A 15,130-nucleotide genomic window follows, 5' to 3' on the forward strand; every position below is an offset into this window, starting at 1 on the left:
GCACGGCTGAGCTGAAATGAGTCACGGGCCGTAGTCTGCCAGCCAGAACTTCCAGATGTGGCGACCCAAGCTTGAAGCAAACATCAGTAGATTTAACAACGATGGAAATCCTGAGTGAAACTGTGTGTGCGGCGTAAAATGAGACACTGCTTTACTCTTTTTTCTTGATGTCGTCAGGCAAACAGAACCTCGACAGTGATCCTCACTGTGATCCATTGGGGCTAATACTTTGCAAGCTCCCCTCCAGCTCCTCCTTGATAGTTACTTTCTTTCCTAGAGTTTGATCCTCCGGCCCTAACAGGAAAAGTATGGCTGCAGATAGCGGGGCGGGACGTAGTAAGTGAAAAGCAGTGGAATGGAGTCAATATTGCAGACAGATGACATGCAACTAAAAACTTGATCAGTTCTGATACAGCCAAAGGAAGCAAATTATTGAAAAATTGATAACTAGTCTGGAAAGCTGAGGTAGGTCTGGATAAAGGACAAGATGCTCTTCTTTGAGTTTGTAATGGGCCTTGCAGGAGACCACTGACAGGATGCCCGGAGTGGGACAGAGGATTAAAGTGGTGGGCACTTTTGAACTATGTAGTGCTTGATGCAAAGGAAGTTGAGGAGCTGAGGATCCTATTGTTGATGTAAGAGGAGGGCAGAGGGTGGAAGTGGGAAAATAAATGGATGTGGGTGGAGGGCCGATGAATGATTCTAGATGGGAATCCTTGTTGAGGATGCTACCTATATCGTTAGGTAGTCAGACTGCCCAATGCACTGCCAGCACCAGCTTACCCACCACCAAGGGCATCTGTATAGAAAGGTGCTGGATAAAGGGCAGCAATATCACGGAGGATCCACCTTCCCTGCTCATGAACTTTTTGTCCCACTCCCACCAGCTTCAAAAACAGATACCTTCCCCACCCACTAACCACCCTTACTTTATCATTTCCTGTCAGAGTCACCTTATGTACAGACTCTATTAGTGCCACTTCATGGACATACCATCAATCTACGCTATCGTGTATATTTATTGGTCCCTATCTCACGGGGGTTGAGGCTGCCGACTACACGCACCTGGTTTAGCCCGCATCTCGAAGCGGTGTACCAGGGTGCAGCTGCTGTTGCATTCAAATGGCTACTCGGAGCCACAGGTGGCAGCTGAGTGTCCGGTGGGCAAAGTCAGCTCTGGCGGTCTGGGTGGATGAGATCTACAGTGGGATCCAGTGGTCAGGAAGGCAGTTCTGCAACACTCCATGGAGAGTGAAGGGAATGACAAGGCACCAAATTCTTATTTAGAAAAATTCTTATTTGGTCACCGAATTACATGAAGGATATTAATAAGGTTGAAAGAGTGCAGAGTGCAGAGAAGGTTTACTAGGATGTTGCCAGGACTTGAGAAACTGAGTTACAGAGAAAGGTTGAATAGGTTAGGACTTTATTCCCTGGAGCATAGAAGAATGGGGGAAGATTTGATAGAGGTATATAAAATTATGATGGGTATAAATAGAGTGAATGCAAGCAGGCTTTTTCCACTGAGGCTAGGGGAGAAAAAAAACAGAGGTCATTGGTTAAGGGTAAAGGGGGAAAAGTTTAAAGTTGTAAAGAATTAAGACTTTCTTAAAAGTAAAAAATGCAGACAGCCCACTCTGATCTACACTAGTTAAATGAAGTAATGAAATCAGATACCAGTCTTTACCTATCCTTCTCCTGGAGATGATCCAGTGGACCTTCTGTATTGCAGCTGGTCAGCCCAAGTCTCTCTTTACTGCAGCCTCTGCCCCTGCTCCTGCTCCTTTCCGTGCCCCTGCCCTTGCCCGCTCTGCAATCTGTGTCTCCACTACAACCCCTGCCCCGCCCCGCCCCACCAGAATCATGCTGTTGAAAGGCTTTTTCTTTTATGCCTTGTGAGCAACAGAATTTTGCCACGAGGAGGCCCAGGCCAAAACTTGTCTTGGCAAATCTTTCTGACATGTGACAATTCAGCTTTGACCATGACCAATTCAAGCTGTTGCTTTCTCCTTGATTTGCAAGGTGAAATCAATTCTTCTTGATTTGACATTGTTGATTGATACAGTAATTCCTTTCAATGCACTGCTCTTTCTAGCCACGTTCTGCTCAGTAATCCCCAAACAACTAATTTATTCCCTTTATCTTTTTCTTTTTAAGCTATGTTTGTTTCTCATTTTGATTTCCCCCTCCCCATCTGCATTCCTTTCCTTTAGCATTTCTTAATCTTCACTTTCATGTCATATGAAGAATCATTTTGGGGAAGATTGTCGGGGAAGTTCAGGTTCCCAGATATTTTACTCCTGCTGTGTGTGTCAGATACAAGGGGATTGTGACCCAGAATTGGCCCTTTGGGCCACGTTGCCTATATTAAACTATAAAAGATCTATATTCCTCTTTCCTGCCTGTTCATGTGCTTGTATAAATGTTATTGTTTCTGCTGTATGCTCCAGGCACCTACCATTTTCTGTGTACACAAAAAGTAAATTCCTCTCTCAGCTTAGCTTACATTTCTACCCTGACTATCTACCCTGTCTGTGCCTCTTTATGAACTTCTACTAGGTTGTCTCTCAACATCTGACTGAAAAATCCATGTGGAGTGGAGTATATTGACTGGCTGCATCACAGCCCAGTATGGAAACGCCAATGCCCTTGAATGGAAAATCCTACAAAAAGTAGTAGATATGGTCCAGTCCATCACAGCTAAAGTCCTCCCTACCATTGAGCACACCTGCACAAAGTGTTGTCACAGAAAAATGGCATCCATCACCCAGGTCATGCTCTCTTCTCACTGCTGCCTCCAGGAAGGTGGTACAGGAAGCTCAGGACTCATGTCACCAGGTTCAGGAACAGTTATTACTCCTCAATCATCAGACTTTTGAACTAAAGGAGATAGCTTTACTCAACTTCACTCGCCCCATCATTAAAATGTTCCCACAACCTATGAACTCAATTTCAAGGACTGCCCATCTCATATTCTCAATTTCTTTCTTTTTGTATTCGCACAGTTTTTGCACATTGGTTGAACACCCAAGTTGATGCGGTCTTTCATTGATTCTATTATGGTTATTCTGTTTTGGATTTATTGAGTATGCCTGCAAGAAAATGAACTTGGGGCTGTTGTATATGGTGACGTATATATAGTTTAAATGTTGAACTTCAATGAATCTCTGAAATTCCTTACTTCAGAGTGTTGTGATCATTAAGGTGAAGGTAGGTCAACTTTGAAAGTTTGGGTAATAGTGGTTGAGGCCAGTGTAGATCAGTTATAATCATATTGATTAGCAGGGCAGGCTTGTGAGGTCTGATGGCCTATTCGTCCAATAATATTTGAATTCTTGTGTTCTGTTCAATGGGAAATTACTAAACTGTTAGCTGGAAAGTGTTGATGGGAGTATGGGGTGTGGCTGTAATTGGAATTAGTTTATTACTATCATATGTAATAAGAAGCAGTGGAAAAACTTAGTTTACATCCTATCCAAACAAATGTTTTGAAAAACATAAGCATATCGAGGTAGTACTAGGGAAAGGCAGCAACAGAATGCAGAACATGTTGTAGTGTTACAGACAGACAGACAGACAGACAGACATACTTTATTGATCCCGAGGGAAATTGGTTACCGTGATGAGAAAGTACAGAGCAGGTAGACAATAAAGTGCCTTTGCATTGACCATTGTGTAAAACACGCTTACAAATCCCACGATATTACATAAGTATATGAGGAGCAAGAGGGGAAAAGTGTTCTCCTTCAGCACCAAATGGGTAATCCATGTGTGGTGCCAGAGAATATAGACAAGTCCTAAATAAATATTTCTCATCTGAATTCACCAAGGAAAAGGACTTGAAATATTGTGAGTGCAGGGAGTGATAGGCTGTAGCGTGTCAGTATTAAGAAGGTGTAGGTGTTAGATATGGGCAGATACACCCCCAGGGTGAGATGACATACATTCCAGGATGCTATGGGAAGCAAGCGAGTAGATAGCTGGGGCACTGGCATCTTCATTAGTCACAGATGAAGTACAAGAAGACTGGGGAGGCTTCATTCATTATTTAAAAAGAACAGCCAGGATAAGCCAATTAACTACAGGCTGGAGAGTGTAATGTCATAGGCAATGAAATTATTGGAGAATTGGAGAAAATCCTATGGGATGGGATTCACACACACACACACACACACACACACACACACTCTCACACGCACACACACGCACACACACACACACACACACACACACACACACACACACACACACACACACACACACAAAAGCAGGAAATGGTCAGGGATAGGCAGTGTTGTGTGTTCAATATTTCAATAATATTTGAATAATTTTGAATACATATTGGTTGATTAAGCATTCTTGTTCATTTAAATAATTAAATTTGGGTTATATGTAAAGATGTTAATTGCATACATCATCATGATACCATGTGATATGTTAGTTAGACTCAGTTGTTTGGGACTCCTCTGTCTATGTTTGAATTAGTTTAATGGTTTGAAGTTACAAAACATAACAGTCAGCATGGCTCGATGGAATGGAATTTTGCTTCACTAATTTGATTGAATTTATTTTAAGGAGGAAGCTAAGAGGACCAGTAAAGACAGGATAGTAGACGTGTTTATATGGACTTCAGTAAGGCATTTGACAAGATCACACATCCCACTCAGCGATTCAGGAACAGCTTTTTCCCCTCAGCCCTCTGATTCCTAAATGGACATTGAACCCTTGGACACTACCTCACTTATTTTTTAATATACAGTATTTCTGTTTTTGCATGTTTTTTAAATCTATTCAATATACATAATTGATTTACTTCTTTATTTACTATTTTTATGTTTTTTTTCTCTCTCTGCTAGATTATGTACTGCATTGAACTGCTGCTGCTAAGTTAACAAATTTCACGTCACATGCCGGTGATAATAAACCTGATTCTGATTCATGTAGACTGGCCCAAAAGGGTAAATAACATGGGGTCTAAACGTGAACAAGGTAATGAACAAGATAAATTTGGCTTGGTGATAGGAGGCAGAGGGTTGAGTTGCAAGGGTGCATCTCTGCAACCAGTTGTGTACTGCAGGGATTGTGGCTAGCACTCTTCTTGCTTGTGATATATATTCTGTAAATGTAGGAATTACGATTAATCAGTTGGTGGCATTGTGGATAGGGAGAAAATTTGTGCAAATCTGCAGCAGGAGATAGACCAGATGAAAAACCGGACGGAATGTTGGAAGATGAAATTTAATCCCAACCTGTGTGAGGTGATGAGCTTTGGGAAGTCTGATAGGGGTAGGACAGATACAATAACTGATTGGGCACTAAGGAATGTTGATGAACAAAGGAAACTTGAGGTTCAAGTCCATGGTTCTCTGAAAGTGGCAGATTGATAGGGTGGTGGAGAAGGTGTGCGACATACTTGCCTTCTTAGGTTAGGACATTGAATGTACAATTTTGGATTTTATGTTGCAACTTTACAAACTTGGAGTTTGTCATCCAAGGATGAGACTTGGAGTATTGTGTGCAGTTCTGATCTCCGCACGATAGGAAGGATGTGTTTGCACTGGAGAATAGTGCAAAGGAGGCTCATCAGGACTTTGGTTATAGGGAGAGGTTGGATAGACCAGAGTGAAGGAGACTGAGATATGACCTGGTATATAAAATAATGAGAATTATAGACAAAGTGATTAGTCAGAATCTTTATCCATGTCAAAGACAAGAAGTAAGAGAGAAGGTTTAAAGGGGATCTAAGGGGATACGAGTGACTGCTATCTGGAACCTGATGTGAGAGGACATGGTGGAATCAGATACAATTGCTACATTTAAGAGACATTTAGACATTTGAATAAGCTAGACATAACATGATATGAACTTCACATGAATATATGAGTTGGTTTAGTTGGGCAGAAACATAGCTATAGAAGTGATGGCCTTTTTTGTATGATTTACCCCAACTCCCTAATAACTGTTTACAGTTTGGGCAAACTCTCTGGACTGTCATATACACTTTGCTATTTTAATTTTGGCAATGCATTTGCTGAGAAAATTACTCAGATCCACTCCAGTGCCACCTATAATACAATGGTAGAGATAACATGTGAAATGCAGCTGTCATAGCACAGTGGTACAGCTCTGGAGTTATAGGGACACATTCCCCCAATGTACCATGAGGAAATACCGCTTATGCTGGTGTTAATCCTGTGGTATTTCCACAGACAGTAGTTCTTCAGTAATTTTACAGCCTAGTTGTTTTCATGGAGTAAGCAGTGAGTGGCTTGTTATGGACCATTTGGGCTTCTGTAGACCAATGATCTGCGGAAAGTGATTGACCTTGTTCCCATTCTACCCACACACATGCACTAATGAGATGCAAATATGTTAAATATCACTTACCTCGATGTCAAAGTATGATGAGAATGTCGGGAGATTTTCCTCTTCTATTCCGCAAGCATCAAAAAGTTGCTATCCTTCTATGTTATTGCATTTTTCGGGTATTCTGGGATTTCAGAAGCAGTGAATTTTGTAACGTAAACCTTGAATAGCAAAGGTGCTGCTTCAGTGATTATAATTAATGACACATGAAGTTGTCCCCTGGGCCTGAAGGTGTTTATTTCAGTCACTAACTACTGGCTCTGGAGACTGGTTCATATCCTGAATAGGGTGAGCAGCCAACAGATGCAAAGAAGTGTCTTTGTGGTTGGATACTGGGATGTAGCTTTACAACAGTGATACAAAGATTGGAGATGTAGTGGACAGTGAGGAAGGTTTTCAAAGCTTGCAGAGGGATTTGGACCAGTTGGAGGAATGGGCTGAAAAATGGCAGATGGAGTTTAATGTGGACAAGTGTGAGGTGTTGCACTTTGGAAGGTCAAACCAAGGTAGAACATACAAGGTAAATGGTAGGACACTGAGGAGTGCAGTAGAACAGAGGGATCTGGGAATACAGATACAAAATTCCCTAAAAGTGGCGTCACAAGTAGATAGGGTCGTAAAGAGAGCTTTTGGTACATTGGCCTTTATAAATCAAAGTATTGAGTATGAGAGTTGGAATGTAATGGTGAGGTTGTATAAGACATTGGTGAGACCGAATTTGGACTATTGTGTGCAGTTTTGGTCACCTAATTAAGGAAGGATATTAATAAGATTGAAAGAGTGCAGAGAAGATTTATAAGGATGTTGCTGGGACTTGAGAAACTGAGTTACAGAGAAAGGTTGAATAGGTTAGGACTTTATTCCCTGGAGCATAGGAGAATGAGGGGTGATTTGATAGAGGTATATAACATTATGATGGGTATAGATAGAGTGAATGCAAGCTGTCTTTTTCCACTGAGGCTAGGGGAGAAAAAAACCAGAGGACATGGGTTAAGGGTGAAGGGGGAAAAGTTTAAAGGGAACATGGGGGGGGGGGGAGGCTTCTTCACACAGAGTGTGGAATGAGCTGTCAGGTGAAGTGGTGAATGCCGGCTCACTTTTGACATTTAAGAAAAACTTGAACAGGTACATGGATGAGAGGGGTTTGGAGGGATATGGTCCAGGTGCAGGTCAGTGGGACTAGGCAGAAAAATGGTTCAGCACAGCCAAGAAGGGCCAAAAGGCCTGTTTCTGTGCTGTAATGTTCTATGGTTCTAACAGGAAGTACCCAGCTACTGGTCTGTATTTAATCTACAGGGAGAAGAGACTTCTCAGGACCTTCTAGTAAAAAGAACCAGTATGTCACCTCCTTGCTTCATGGAACTTCGTGCAAATGCTAACCTGCAGTTGTTCAAATAAAGGAGGCCCATTGTGTATTGTGGCTTTAAGGATTATATCTCTATCTTGGATATCTGCTTTGTAAATCTCCTAGGCTAGAAAGTGTTGCTCCAGCAAAGAAAGATAAGGTGATGCAAAGCAGGTATTTTGCTTAACAAAATTTTTCCTGGCGTGCTCTCCAGTTTAATTTCTTGGCTTCTGCCTTGGGACCAATGGGACTGCGTACTCTAATCATGGACCTGGTGAGTGAGTGGCTAACTCCCGTACTGTATCAGAGGCCTAAGGGCTGGGTTTTGACTGTGTTTGGTGAGCTAGCCACATGATTCCACCACACTGATTCTTTGCAGCAACTGTCTTGCTTGAGGGCCACCCGGCCTTCCGAGGAGAAGAGCTCTCCTTTTGCACATGCCGGGATTGTAGGTGTACGTTGTCTGAGGATGTGGCTGAAGGGTTGGCGGAGAGTGAGAGGGAATAGGGAGTGCTGGAGGTCAGGAGAGGATGGGGAAATCGGGATAGGCATGGTGGTTAATGTCACGGAGAGATCACTATCAACTGCGTGAGAGGTGAAGGGCCAACCCAACATCACAATAAGGAGGTCAGTAGAACGTTCGGGTGAACTTTGGAGATCAGTAGTTGTATTGGTCAGGGGAGGCCGATGAGGGTGTAACTGGGGAGGCTGCTGGGTGATAGTGACAGATTGTTGTCAGGCAGTTCATCATTTAATGTGAAAGGCAGGTTCAGAGGGTAAATCAATGGGAGAGAAAAGGGTTCAGTAAAAGCTCTGTGGTCATTGAGAGCCAGTGTTATGACCAGGATGGGGTCGGATGGCCCAAGTAATAGGTAAGTGTGTTATTTTGGTGCCATGGTAGCATAGCAGTTAGCTCGATGCTATTATAGCTTGGGGGGGGGGGGGGGTTCCAAACTTCAATTGCAGCGCCATCTGTAAGGTGTTTGTAAGTTCTCCCCGTGATCACGTGGGTTTCCTCCAGGTGCTCTGGTTTCCTCCCACAGTCCTAAGTCGCATTGGTTAGCAGGTTAATTGGTCATTGTAAATCATCCTGTGATTAGGCTAGGGTCAGATTGGTGGGTTGCTGGGTGGTTGGGCTTGAAGGGCCTGTTCCAAGCTGTATCTAGAAATAAAAAAAATATGAATTCAGTTAGATAGATAGATAGATAAATAAATACAGTCGGCCCTCCTTATCCGCGGATTCAACCAACCGCGGATCGGGAAAACCTGGAAGTTCTCTCTCCAGCACTCCTTGTTTGAGCATGTACAGACTTTTTTTTTGTCATTATTCCCTAAACAATACAGTATAACAACTATTTACATAGCATTTACATTGTATTAGGTATTATAAGTAATCTAGAAATGACTTAAAAGTACAGGCAGTCCCCGGGTTATGAATGAGTTCCGTTCCTGAGTCCGTCTTTAAGTCGGATTTGAAGTCGGAACAGGTACATTCGGTATTATTTAGCGTCAGTTAGTAAAACGTTTTTCTTAGTACATAGTACATATTTTACCTTTCTATGCATATAAAACACTTATGAAACATACGTATTTCAATAATTAAACCACTGCGTTGCTTAGTAATAATTGTAGCTTTCATCGGGGCAGGGCCTTTCTCACTTTATCCTTTAAAATTGTTCCAGTCGTTGACCGACTGCAGCCTAATGCTTTTCCAGTGACCGATGGTATTTCACCTCTTTCTGATCGCTTTATTACTTCCACCTTATTTTCAATTGTTATCGTGATTATTTTTGTGAACAGAGACACTGTGGATTCAGATCTCTGCCGCTGGGTCCTAAGATCCACCTCACTGAGACAGGTTAAATAAGGGACTTGAGCATCCGCGTTTTTTGGTATCCACGGGGGGGGGGTCTCGGAACCAATCCCAGGCAGATAAGGAGGGCCGACTGTAAATATTCTGAGGCAACTTCCAGTGGTAGACCCTTTAGCCTGGGGGGGGGGGGGGGGGGCAGCCCTCCTGCAAGTAATGCTGAAAGAGTGCTCCAGGGGCGTGTATCAACAGGAGTGACTATCAGCTTCTTTACCGATCTGCAAAACCTTAACCCTCCTTAGCAACAGAATACGCAGTCCACCTCTGGTACTACCATGGACTTGTTTCTGACTGGATTTTTTAGCATTAATGACTTGTTTTGCACAGGCATTTTCTTCATTACCTTGTATAATTTGTGTTCTGTGCACTGTCTGAATCTATGTGCCAGTGATGCTGCTGCGAGCAAGGTTTTCATTGTACCTGTACCTTGCCGCACTTGGGCGCACATCAGTAAACTTGATTTTGACGTTACCCGACTTGAAATAGGTTATAGAGAAATAGTTAGGGAGTGTGATTGTCTACCAGCCAAATACCATCTTATGGTAAGAAAACATAAAACTTTATGAGGACGAGATGCACTCCACTTTTCTTTTGAGTGATTGATGGAGATTGTGAGTCACTCTCAAAGTGTTGGCACGTGGCCAAGTGGTTAAGGCGTTGGTCTAGTGATCTGAAGGTCACTAGTTCGAGCCTCAGCTAAGGCAGCGTGTTGTATCCTTGAGCAAGGCACTTAACCACACATTGCTCTGTGATGACACCGGTGCCAAGCTGTATCGGCCCTTGCCCTTCCCTTGGACAACATTGCTGGCATGGAGAGGGGAGACTTGCAGCATGGGCAACTGCCGGTCTCCCATACAACCCTGCTCATGGACCTCCTGCTTCTCTCTACTGTAGTCGATAATTAGATCTGGTTTTCCGATGACGAGTGGGAGGTTGTTGTGGCACCACTCGACCAGATTTTCAGTCTCCCGATTCATCACCACCTTACTTACACTGAGGGTTAATTTACAGTAATCAATTAACCTTCCATCTTGGTAATGACTCACGAGTACGGTAAGATGTGTAATTGATATGCAAACCAATTTCCCAATGGATGCATTTTGACAAAAATGATGGCTACATAATCTAAACTCGATAAAACTGCTCTCATATGTGATTTATAGATGAAATCATACAGATCTAATTTTGATACTTAAATATTTGTATTGACTTCTGGAGTCTAAGTTACCCAAGAGCAGTACATTGAGGAATTGCAAGGCCACAACAGTAAATTGGTTTATTATTGTCACGTGTACTGAGGTACAGTGAAAATCTTGTCTTCCGTACCATTCCTACAGATTAATCCATTACAACAGTGCATTCAGGTAGTCTAGGGTAGAACAGTAGCATAAGGCTGAATAGATACAGAGGAAGAGCAGTGCAGGTAGACACTAAGGTGCAAGGTCACAGTGAGGTAGACTGATGTCAGAGAATAGAAGCTGTCCTGCTGGTATGTGCTTTCAGGTTTTTGCATCTTCTGCCTATGTAAAGGAAGAGAGGAGAGAATGTCTAAGATGGGTGGGGGTCTTCGGTTATGCAGCGAGAAGGCAAAGTCCCTAGAAGGAAGGCTGCTTTCCACGATGTGTCCACAACTCTGCAATCTCTTGTGGATATGAACGGAGCAGCTACCATTCAAAGCCATGACGCATCCAGATAGAAACCTTTCCGTGGTGCATTGATAAAACTTGGTGAGGATCAAAGGAAACATGCCAAATTTCTTTAGACTCCTAAAGAATTAGAGGCATTGGTGGGTTTTCTTGGCCATGGCGTGTAAGTGTTTGGGTCAGGACAAGCTACTGGTGATGAATGTGAAGCACTCAAACTTCCTTATTTCAGCACTACTGATGTAAGCAGGAACATGTGTACCCCCCCCCCCCCCCATTTCCTGAAGTCGTTAACTAGCTCTTTTGTTTTGCCGATATTGAAGGAAAGGTCATGGTCATGACACCGTGTCTCTACCTCTTCACTGTACTCTGACTCATCATTATTTGAGACCTTGGTGGTATCATCTGCAAGCTAATATATGAAGTCAGTGCTGCATTTGACCATTCAATTGTGAGTGCACAAGGGTCTGAGAATGCAAACTTGTAGGACACCGGTGTTGAGAATAATCGTGGCAGTCAGAAAGTCAAGGATCCAGTTGCAAAGGGAGACGTTGAGAGCCAGTTGGAGATGAATTTGCTTGGAATGACAGTATAGAAGGGAGAGCTGTAGATTAGAACACATTATCTTTCTGGATTCTTGTCTCACCATTTCACCTGCCACTTTTTGCTCATTCAATTTCTGTAATTTTGTTAAGCTGCTTAAGTTTATTTTTGCAGTACTTACAGGTTCCTTTTCATGCTTTTAAGAAATATTCAAAATCAATCTTTTAAGTTCTGACTAATGATTATTAATAACACTTGTAGATTATCCTCACATTACTGTTGTTCAAACTGACTCCAATTGACTTCAATTTTATTCGGTCATCTGAGACTTAACAAGCATCAGTTTCCAGAGTACAATTAAGAATTACATTACTCACACCTTCATCTAAATCTGTCTAATATCCTAGTCCGTTACCAAGAATATTGTGACCTCTCTAGGTTCCACAGTTTAGAAACATTCCACTCTTGCAGTGCCTAGGATGCTGTCATGAGCGTGGTTCTTTGAAGATTTTGATCATTTTCAGCTATTTAACTATGTTACTCCCATTGGTAGTCAAGTCAAATCAAGTTTAATTATCATTCAAACCATACATAGATACAGCTGAATGAGACAGCGTTCCTCTGGGGCCAAAGGGAAAACATTCAAGAATAGCGAGTAACATAATTCAAAATATCAAGCAAAGAAGCATATTCACTTGCAAAAAAAAACAACAATGTCCAGCGATCGACGGTACAGTCTCCCAGCAGTATACAGATATACGCAATCCAAGTGATGGACAAGAGACTTTAAAAGTGCCTGTTTTTTGTGAGTACATTTTTTCAGCAGTATTAATAAAACATCATTTTTGCTGATCCAAAATATATAAAGGGATATTATTAAATAGAACTAGTTCCACAATGCTACCCGACTAGACAGCAATATGAAATACTTAAAAGTTTAGAAATGAATGAATCTTTCCAAAGTTGAGAGTGTGGTATTTCACATATCCATTGTACACATTCCAAAGTCCTCTAAATCTGAGATACATTACATCTGGCAGACTGCCACAATCTCAGGTCTTTGCTTTGTATGTGAACAAAACACACAAGATGCTGGAGGAACCCAGCAGGTCAGGCAGCATCTATGGAAATGAACAAACAGTTGCTGTTTTAAACACTTTGTGTGTGTTTTGCTCCGGATTTCCAAATTCTGCAGAACCTCTTGTGTTTTTGCTTTGTATGTGATGTAGAATTTGCCCCAATCACCTTAGCTTACTGCTGATAACTCATTGTTGTTACTGATCAACCCAATGGAATGTTGGCTGTGTGACAATCGGTTTGTCTCTTGAAAACTGAATTCTGGTACTTTTGCTGCTGTTTTCTAGGCTCCCCCTTGCACAAGCAGGCTTCTGCCCCCACATCTGGCGACAGACTGGCATCAAAGAGTGCAGAGCTTGGAGACGACTGCATTGGGGATTTTGCCATTGGAGACCGTATCTGGGTGAATGGTGTAAAGCCTGGCATCATACAGTTCCTTGGAGAAACACAGTTTGCCCCGGGTAAATGGGCAGGCGTTGTCCTCGATGAACCGGTAGGGAAGAATGATGGATCGGTCGGGGGCGTGCGGTACTTTGAATGTGAACCCTTGCAAGGTATTTTCACAAGACCCTCAAAACTGGCACTGCACCCCTCAACTGATGGTGCTGGAAGCGATGCACTTTCTGGAGAGTCCGTAACTTTTCCGGTGCCAGCTTCTCATCATGGCACTGCCACTCCACCGCTCTCCACTCAGCGGATCAACTGTACCATCCCTTTGAGGGAAAGCATTTTGAACAGCTCCATGAAGACCGGGAATGAGTCGGGATCGAACCTGTCTGACAGCGGATCCGTGAAGAAAGGAGATAAAGAGCTGAGATGTGGGGACCGAGTTCTGGTAAGTGCTTGAATTCTTTTCACCAAGAAGGCATTTTCTGAGATGGTATATAGGCAGAATTGTGATAACGCGTTTAACCAATGGGGCCATTGTTGGATGTATTGGGTCTAACAGTAACAATATGGTAGTATATGGTACAAGATCATAGTTTGGCAGTACTTTTTATGGAATGGTTGCTGAGTTAGCAGGCTGGTTGAAATGTACAATATGCCCAATATGAAAATAACTTGCTGCTTTCCTCAAGATTAAAGATTAAATGCTATTGGCCATCCCTAGATTCTTAGCCATCTCTTCCTAGTGATTGTGGTGAACTACATATACCTGTCTGGACACGCCCCCCCTGCTGACTGCTCCTGTGACTCCTCCCACTGACCGTGGCTCCTCCCACAGACCCCCGGTATAAAGGTGATTGGGGCCTGAGCCCTGCCCTCAGTCTCCAGGATGTAGCATGGTGGTCAATTGCTGCTTGTTCTTTCTTCCAGTCAATAAAAGCCTATATCTCGTCTCACGTCTCAGAGAGTTATTGATGGTGCATCAATGATGCCTTTTCTTATTCATTTACACCTCAGCATTACAATTACCATTGTTTCCCAAGACAGCTGTGTCCAAGTAAGTTGGCCTGATATTACAAGATGGCGCCTGTGAACCATGGCGACGTACTGTGGGCTACATACAATACCTCTAAATATGCCTCTTTTGAATTACTGTCATTGCAATCTGCAGTATATTATTTCACTTTAGGCAACATATGTTTAAATCAACTTAACGAACAACAGATTTCATGATCTTCTGAAGGACTGGAGACTTAACTCTCAAGCAAGCAGGTATGGCACCTTTAAGCAGATGAAGGTTCATCACCACGACCGGAAACGAGGCAGGAGGGGGGATGCCAAGCCAGGCTGAAACGCAGATGGAAGAGGACCCCCTCTACTTAACATCTTGATAGAAAATGTGCATTTGCTGGATAACAAAGACCTGAGGGCAAGATTGCCCTGTCGAAAGGAAATGAGAAATTGTTGTATCCTGTGTTTGACCGAGGCGTAGCATACTCAGAATATGCCAGATGTGGCACTCAGACCCGAAGGCTTCTCAATACACAAGATGGACTGAACTGCTGATTCAGAAAAGGCAAAAGGCGGGACTGTGTGTTTCATGGTTTTGTCCAACTCTTGTTCCCCCGACCTTGAACACCTAACAATCAAATGCTAACTTCCCATTTACCAAAAGAGTTCTCCACGATCCTGACTGTAGTTAACATACCACCATTAGCCGACTGTAGTCAGGCACTTGAGATACCGCATGATGCCATCACCAAACAAGAAACAGTCCATCCCAGCACATTTCAAATCATAGTCAGGGATTTCAGTCAGGCTTATTTGCCCAGTTACCACCAGCACCTGACCTGCAGCACCAGAGGTCCCACCACACTACACCACTGCTATGCTAGCATG

The 15,130-nt window shown here is 42.9% G+C and overlaps 1 protein-coding gene across 5 annotated transcripts in view; it reads left to right on the forward strand.

Moving 5' to 3' along the window:
* Positions 1-15,130, forward strand: part of clip2 (CAP-GLY domain containing linker protein 2) — a 166,467-nt gene that overhangs the window by 49,071 nt on the left and 102,266 nt on the right. For all 5 annotated transcript variants that reach the window (XM_073053695.1, XM_073053694.1, XM_073053696.1 and 2 more), the window contains one exon: positions 13,132-13,679. In XM_073053695.1, the coding sequence (XP_072909796.1) occupies positions 13,132-13,679 (548 nt within the window). The remainder of the gene's footprint in view (positions 1-13,131; positions 13,680-15,130) is intronic.

The sequence above is a fragment of the Hemitrygon akajei genome, chromosome 8, assembly GCF_048418815.1.
Source record: "Hemitrygon akajei chromosome 8, sHemAka1.3, whole genome shotgun sequence".
NCBI lineage: Eukaryota > Metazoa > Chordata > Chondrichthyes > Myliobatiformes > Dasyatidae > Hemitrygon > Hemitrygon akajei.